General features: G+C 37.6%; 1 protein-coding gene across 1 annotated transcript; it reads right to left on the bottom strand.

The window, feature by feature from the left end:
• Window positions 1-251: 251 nt before the first annotated feature.
• Window positions 252-3,448, bottom strand: LOC137047834 (kelch-like protein 10). The gene is made up of 8 exons (XM_067425719.1): window positions 3,234-3,448; window positions 2,670-3,153; window positions 2,077-2,487; window positions 1,609-1,806; window positions 1,353-1,502; window positions 1,092-1,208; window positions 871-962; window positions 252-387 (listed from the first exon to the last, which is right to left on the bottom strand). The coding sequence occupies exons 1-8, from the start codon at window positions 3,377-3,379 to the stop codon at window positions 252-254; spliced, it is 1,734 nt and encodes a 577-aa protein (XP_067281820.1). The 5' UTR covers window positions 3,380-3,448.
• Window positions 3,449-7,716: the final 4,268 nt, after the last annotated feature.

Genomic DNA, 7,716 nt, shown 5'->3' with positions numbered 1-7,716 from the left:
ATACTAACTGCCGGTTGGCCTGCAACGTGATACCAGCTCCACTTCATGAACAAAATCAAGCCTTGCTCCAGAAGCCTTTTCACTCCGCTATGTCACCACAGGGAAGAAACAACTAATGCAACTTGGATTTCATGACAACTTTAAAGTGCACAATCCAACAGTTTTTTTTTTATTATTATTTTTTTTAATGCATTTTATCATATGTGAGAAGTCACTGTTGCTATGATGTTTCTTCAGGAAGGGGAGTGGGATCAATCACTCTCAGACGCATCTTCTGATATCTGGAGAGAGTCTCGATCGACCACATATTGTGTGACATCAGGTAATCCAGATAATATACAGCAGCTCACAGCACTGCGGGAAATGCTCATGTCACATGCCTCATCCCTGTGCGGAAAAATAAATAGACAAAGCCACATAAAGACCTTTTCACCATCCAATCAGTTCTACAGATACAATGAAGTCCCATCCATACTTTCTCTTTTAACATCCTGTTCGACTCGATAAGATGAGTTGCATGTGGCATTTTATGGTGATTTTAAACGCTTGCTTCATATGTGTATGAGGTTATTTATTGTGGCTACGCGATGCAGCTAGATTGTGCATCACATGAACGTGTGGATCGGGATTTTACATTCAATGAGGTGTTCTTATTACCAAACAATGATTAACGAATGTGAATACAAATGTATTGATAATCCTTTCTTAATATAGTTATTGCATGAACTAATGTTCACTGATGGGACCTTACTGTAAATTGTTAGAATTTTTTCAGTTTTCTTTTTTGCACAATTAAGTCACAATTCATTTGTAGGCATTACTTCATGCATTTTGAAATGATCAGTGATTTGTATTGTTTGTGAATGTTACCATTCATTTGTCATCTGGTTGTAATACTCCACATCAGAGCAGGTGCTGAGTCCATTAAATCCACCAACAACAAACAGCTGATCGTCCATAACCTGGAGTTCAGAGAATCAAATAACTGTTACTATAACTCATGTTATATAAAACATGTTCATCATGTGACCACTGAGAATCTTTAAAAACTGTTGTTTTAGCAGAATCCTCATTAGATGTCCATATCTCACCTCAATGCCGAAGTTGCTGCGTGGATTGATCATAGATTCGATATCATGCCAGCTGTCGCTGAGAGGGTTGTAGGCCTCTGCACTTCGCAAACGACTGGCACCATCATAGCCACCAACCTTAAAAAAATAAATGTGCATTTATCGGTCAATATATGGCCCAGCAGCTCCAGGCCTATCTTTTTTTTTTTTTACAGTTGATAATGTCACATTTAAACACCATATTTTGTATTGTCATATATTTGTACATATGATAATGCTCACAGCATAAACTAGATTCCCATAAGTGATCACACCAACACCACTGCGACGGCTGCTCATGGGAGCGATAAGAGTCCACTGGTTTGCTTCTGGGTTAAAGCTCTCAGCTGTAAAGAGACACTCCATCCCAGTAAAACCACCACAGATATAAACCTGCAAAATACACACAAATATTAGAATTAATACACTGATAGTGTTTGACATTCTCTTAAACCATAAAATGACTTTGCAAGTGTTAGAATGTGGGTGAAGTTCTTACCTTTCCCTCCAGTGAGGTGGCGCTGGCGTCACTCCTCTGTTCGTTCATGGGCGCCAACATTGTCCACTGGTTGGTGTTTGGATCATAGCATTCTGTTGTTCTTAGCCGTACACGTCCATTAATTCCACCCATTGCATAAATGAGTCCGTCCAGAACAGCGACACTAACATAACATCGCCGTTCGTACATGGGGGCCACCTAATGCACAGACAACACAAAACAAAGCAAGTTGCCTATTGCCAAATACTGCAGTGTTCCTTGAAGTACCTTACAGTGTCATTAATTACCATATAAATATTACAACCAAGCGGTACCATGTTACATATCAAAGTACTAAAGTATCACCATCTGAAAACTTTAACATTTTTTGGGCAATACAATGGCTGTATTTTAAATACCAGTGAGCTATTTGACTAACACATTTGTTAGTAATAAAAGCAAACTGATATTCTGATAAGCAATGCTCACCTCATGCCAAGTATGCGAGATGGGATCAAACTTCCTCACACTGTTGAAATAACTCTCGCCATCAAAGCCACCGATAATGTAGACAAACCCATTGAGGACCGCTGTACCACTGTAGGCTCTGGGGCGCTCATCCTCTTGAGTCACATCGACCCAACAATCTGCTCTTGTATCATATGCCTCAATTGCATTGGAGGGATTGCCTGTGCTCCACCCTCCAATAGCCAATAGGATCTCAGAAGGCAGACGTGGACGTGTCAGTTGGTCTAAACCGGTGGGTCCCTCCATGTCGAGGTCAAAAATGGCCTTCATTGCTCTGACGAGAATGTCTGAACACGCCTCATTGTCCAACAACAGTGCATTGTTCCTTACATTACTCATGAAGTACTCTGGAGACATCAACCCCATTCGAACCTGAAGAGGGAGAGAACCAGATGTGGCCTTTATTATCTATCTCTTTCTATGGGTAAATACTATATGCAAATAAAATCCCAGCATATCTGAAGTGGAAATTAAACATTATATTGAGTCACTTCTTGGTTTGATAAACAATAAAGCAAAACTATGGTTAACATGATGAATTGTCTCTGTCTTACCTTTGGCAGAAGCTCAGCAATGTGTTCTCTTCTGTTTTCAGGTGAGTGATCAATCCAGCGGAGGATGGCCTCAAAAACCACCTCCTCCTTTTTGACATTCAGCTCATCCTGACCGATCATCTCCCATAGATGTTCCAGCGAGAGCTCCAGGAACTCCTCAGACGCTTGCTGCACCTCCCCAAAGTGCTGTAGAGTGTAGAGCTTTGCATTGCGGTGGAGCTTTGAGCAGGAGTAAAAATGCTTTGTGAACATGCAGATGCCAATGCAGTTCTGCAGGCATAAGATTGACTCCAGGAATTTGCAGCAAGCCTCTACGAGATCTGAAACTAAAAACTGATCAGCCGCTACCAAGAGCTCCAACACGTTCTCCTCAGAGATCTGGACAGCTCCTGCATATGCATATTGAATAATTAGAGACATGGTGTCTGAGGAGATTCCTTGAATATCATGTTTCTCGTTGGTCCATCGGGTGGAGAAGAGATCCCTGTGGAGCAAAAGGTATTAATTTCTAAAGATTTCAGTTCTAAATTAGATATTGTACAATGGCAAAGGCAATGTCCTTACCTAAAGTAAGGGCTACAGCCACAGAGGATGATCTTGTGAGCTTTAAACTCTTTGCCATTGACGTTGATGATGACGTCTGTGTGTTCGCCCTCTAAACGAACTTCGTCAAACACATTAAAAGATGTGGCAATGAACTTGTGCTCCATGTTTTCTAGCTCAAATTTAACTTCAACTCAAACTGACGAAACACTGATTAAAGTAATCTGATTTTTTAGTGAAATCTCCAAATGCTCAAAAGATTTCTAGAAACTTTGTGACATCATAGTTGAAGTTCAACATTCTATCTGGTTCAAATCCTCACAGCCTTTTAACAGACAGTTATCATAAACCCAGTTAACATTACATTTTAACATTAAATTAAAATCCATTGCCTGTAAAATATTGTAACTAAAAAGGATGAGCATTTTATGTTTTACTGTGCTATTAAGCATTTAATCGAATATAAGAATAAAATACTTTTTGACAAAAGAACAGGTGATTCCTAGTGTTAGTATAAAAAAACTCTACCTCTTTTTGTTTTTCTTAAAACAATACAAACCTGCCCTTTACGATTTTAAGTTGATATTTCAAAAATTTAACAAAATATTTGTATGTTCATGGTTCTCTGATGTTGGTTAATAGTCACATTACGTGAGCAAATCGCATATTTCACGTTTTTATTGTTTTATTTTAAAATGACACATTTTTATTTTACATTTTATTATTATTATTATTATTATTAATTAATTTATTTATTTATTTATTTTTCGTTTTCATCTGCCCATGTAAACCCCTTGCAAACCCCTCATGAAACTTTGAGCTAGACCATAGATAAATAGTAGTTTATAAAAAAAAAATTATATGGACACATAATCCCTAAACATTTGTTTAGGGATCAGTCCAAACACAATTTAGTTAGGCCACATATGAAAATTACAGTAAATATATGTCTATATCAGAACATTCACATTGAATTTACTGTATCTTAAAAGCTTGATGTAGTATAATTATCATAATCTTACATTCTGGGCCATAGCTAGGGAATTCTGGGGCCCCTGAAAAAACATTGATGTGACCCCAACTGCCCTCCAGTCATATGTCAGGCCACAATTTAGGCCACATATGACCTAACCTCCATGGCCTAACCATATACGTAATAAAATATGGGCATAGATCCATGTAACCTAATAGGAATTTCTTAGAAAATAATAAATCAGATAAACAAATAAATCAATGCAAATAAAGGTTTTTATTGTGTTTTTTTGTTTGTTTGTTTTTGACAATTTTGCTTTGGCTTATTTCATACACAGCTATATGCAATGTTGACATAAATATTATCAAAATGGCATTAAGTGATTATTAAAGGTGCCCTAGAATGAAACATTTAATTAACCTTGTCATAAGGAAATAAGAGTTCAGTACATGGACATCACATACATGGTGAGTCTCAAACAACATTGCCTCCTCCTTCATATGTACATTTTGTGCATGAAATACACCACGGAAAAATAGGCGAATAGCAACATAAAACCAACTGTGACGCAATCGCTGAGATCATTAATATGTACGCCCCCCATCATTTGCATATGTCAGAACATGTTCAATGTCAGGCGGAACTGCGCAGCCAAATCATTGGGAGTTCTGCAGGAAAACAGGTGTCACGCCAGGATAGTGCAAACGGTAGCCTGACAAGCCAGACCCACATCAAGATGTTTGGTCTGGAAACTCACCATTGACAGGGCTCAATCCAATGGGCGGGATAAACGGTTGTCTTTCAAACTCCCTCTGCACGGCGTGTACGCAATTGGATAGCGTTTCAACCAACACGAGTAACGAAGGTGAAGGAGAGCTCGTTGACAGATTAAACTTTCGCCGTATCCGGTCAGCAAAACTCAGAACACATCTTCTCTTCTTAAGAATGACTTCAGTGCCGTTCTTTTCTCAGAGAAAAGCTTAAAGGGGTACTTCAGCGCTGGGACAACACAGTCTCACCCCTACTCGTCAAATGTTGCCGAACGGTCAAGGGACCCTGACGTCAGCTGTTGACGCACAGGGTACCCCTAAATCGCCATTTTTCGACGTACTGGGTAATCCACTGATTTCAATGAGAAACCTAGGACGTCATAAACAGACGTGTTGGGCATGTGAATGTTATCGTCATGATGGAATATATTGGGTTATAATTTTTCCATTATGACATGTTGGAGTGTGATTCTCAATTTAATCAGCCTGCACAATTGTATTTACATTTATTTACGCTATGATGTTTGAAACAGCAGTCAAACCCCACCCCGCCCTAAACCTACCCATTTGCGTATTATATGATATAAAACACAGACTGTAACAGACAACAGGCACACTTTATTGAAAAAGTCCAACTATTCCGAGGCCAAACGATGGAATTGTGTGAAGAAAAGACCCAAAAGCAATCACCGTCTCTATCCGCGCCGCACGCCGCGCCCCGCGCCCCGCCGTCACACTGAAGACGCCACAGGTAGACCCCTCGGCGTCACGCGATGGACGAACTGGGAACCCAATTGCTTTCAGTGGGAAACCTTTGGCGTCAACATTAGACGGCAATTCTATCGGTATGAAATCGCGCTGAAGAAGTCTCACTCAGAACACATCGCGATGTTTGGCATCAGATCACGTGTGCCACATGTTGGTGAGTAGTCATACATATTATGTCCTAATATTTGATATAAAGTATTTTCTGCTTGTCGTTATCGATCATGTTCAGTCACTGCATTGTATCTGTCATCATCTCCACTGAGGCTTTGCATTTCTTTGCTTTCTAAATAAACACACCTTGCTAATAGGGTGATTAAACACTGTCACGTGACGTGCTATAGACCTTTAAACAGTTGTTAATATTTAATAATAATTACTACTGTAGTTCCAACGTGGCATTTGTAGTAGAAGCACAATTAAAAAAAAAAAAAAAACACTTGCCATGCGTTTACCACAGTATTGGTAGTTTTAATGTGATATTTGTTGTAAATAAACAGTAACCACAACAATTACCATGCTTTAAATGCATTTTAATGTAAAATCCAAATATTGTTATTTAAATAGGATACTTTATAATGCTATATATTATATATTATGACTTTTTTCTCTCTTTCTTTTTTTTTTTTACCTGAAAAGACCAAAAGGGCCTCTCGGACTCAGTCAACCCATTCTTGTTTGTGGAGAAGTAACGGAGAAAACTGAAAGCTGCAACAGCAAATATTTGTAATGGTATGTATGTGTTGGTTTGAACCCTTTATCAAACATTTTATTTAGCATTTGTTGTTACTTATTCTTACAAATCCCATAGCTCAATCAGTAAGAACATATTCCCAAAGTCTTAATAATTCACAAGATTTAACAAGTTGTCAAATTCGTATGATTCTCGTACATATAGCTCTGAAAAAAATTAAGAGACCACTTAACATGGATTTCTAAATGTTAAGTGGTCTCTTAATTTTTTTCCAGAGCTGTATTTGTATATGAAGAGTTCAGATGCAAAAGCCTCAAAAAGCCACTTCGGTCACATGACATCAGATATTCAATTATTTTTTTCTTAATCAGATCAGTTGCACTGTTTATAACGTCCCGTTTGCATGTAAATAATTTATATGATCACAAAATCAAGTGAGTTATCTACATTTTCAAACAAATTCTTATGATATAGCTTGCTATTATATACTTTTAATAATGGGAATCACACATATCTGTGAACTTACTACATAAATGTATTTAACATTTAATTATGCATCGTTTTTTACAGCAAGAGACAGTTATGTATGAACTCACAACTTGCATGCAATGTAATACAATTTCCTCTTTCTTTCTGTCTTGCAGGATTACTTGCAGATTACTTTTATTTATTTATTTTTGTTTAAAAGATCTCTACAATATCAAACTCAACAGCTCTTTTAAGAGTCAACCCTCACAAGAGCTTCTAGTGATTCTCTGCAGCGAATCTTGCCGTAATCAGCCCTTCACAGGTAAAGTTGAATATTATCAGTATCAGTATACTAAAGTATATACAGTTTTTAGTATATATACTCATCAAATGCTCACCTTATGGTAAATTAACTTTATTGTAACTGTCTTAATTTATATGTTTTAAAAACAATAGTATTTGCACAGAGTAAGTGAGACTTTCTTGTTTTACAGAAGAGAAGAAAGACCAGACCTTATATCGAAGCAAGCTAAGAAAACAAGTCCTTTGTTTAGGGTGAGGAAGGAAGATGGACATCTTGTGCCCGAAGAAGACAGAAAAATGTGCAAGTCCATTGGTATGTCTTGTATTGAAGCAATGCTGTAATATACAACATTTGATGTTGATCTCTCAAAGGACTATTCATTTCAACAGTGATCATTCTTTCTACTCTGATAAAATACGTACCATTATTCATGTCTAAATCTTTTAATAACTCCTAAAATAAGCAAATGAGGTTCTGGATCTTGGATTGATTTAAAATGGTAAATATTTGTTTTCCCTTTTTGATACAAT

This window comes from Pseudorasbora parva, chromosome 19, assembly GCF_024679245.1.
Source record: "Pseudorasbora parva isolate DD20220531a chromosome 19, ASM2467924v1, whole genome shotgun sequence".
Classification (NCBI taxonomy): Eukaryota; Metazoa; Chordata; class Actinopteri; order Cypriniformes; family Gobionidae; genus Pseudorasbora; species Pseudorasbora parva.
This window is presented reverse-complemented; position numbering and strand designations above follow the sequence as displayed.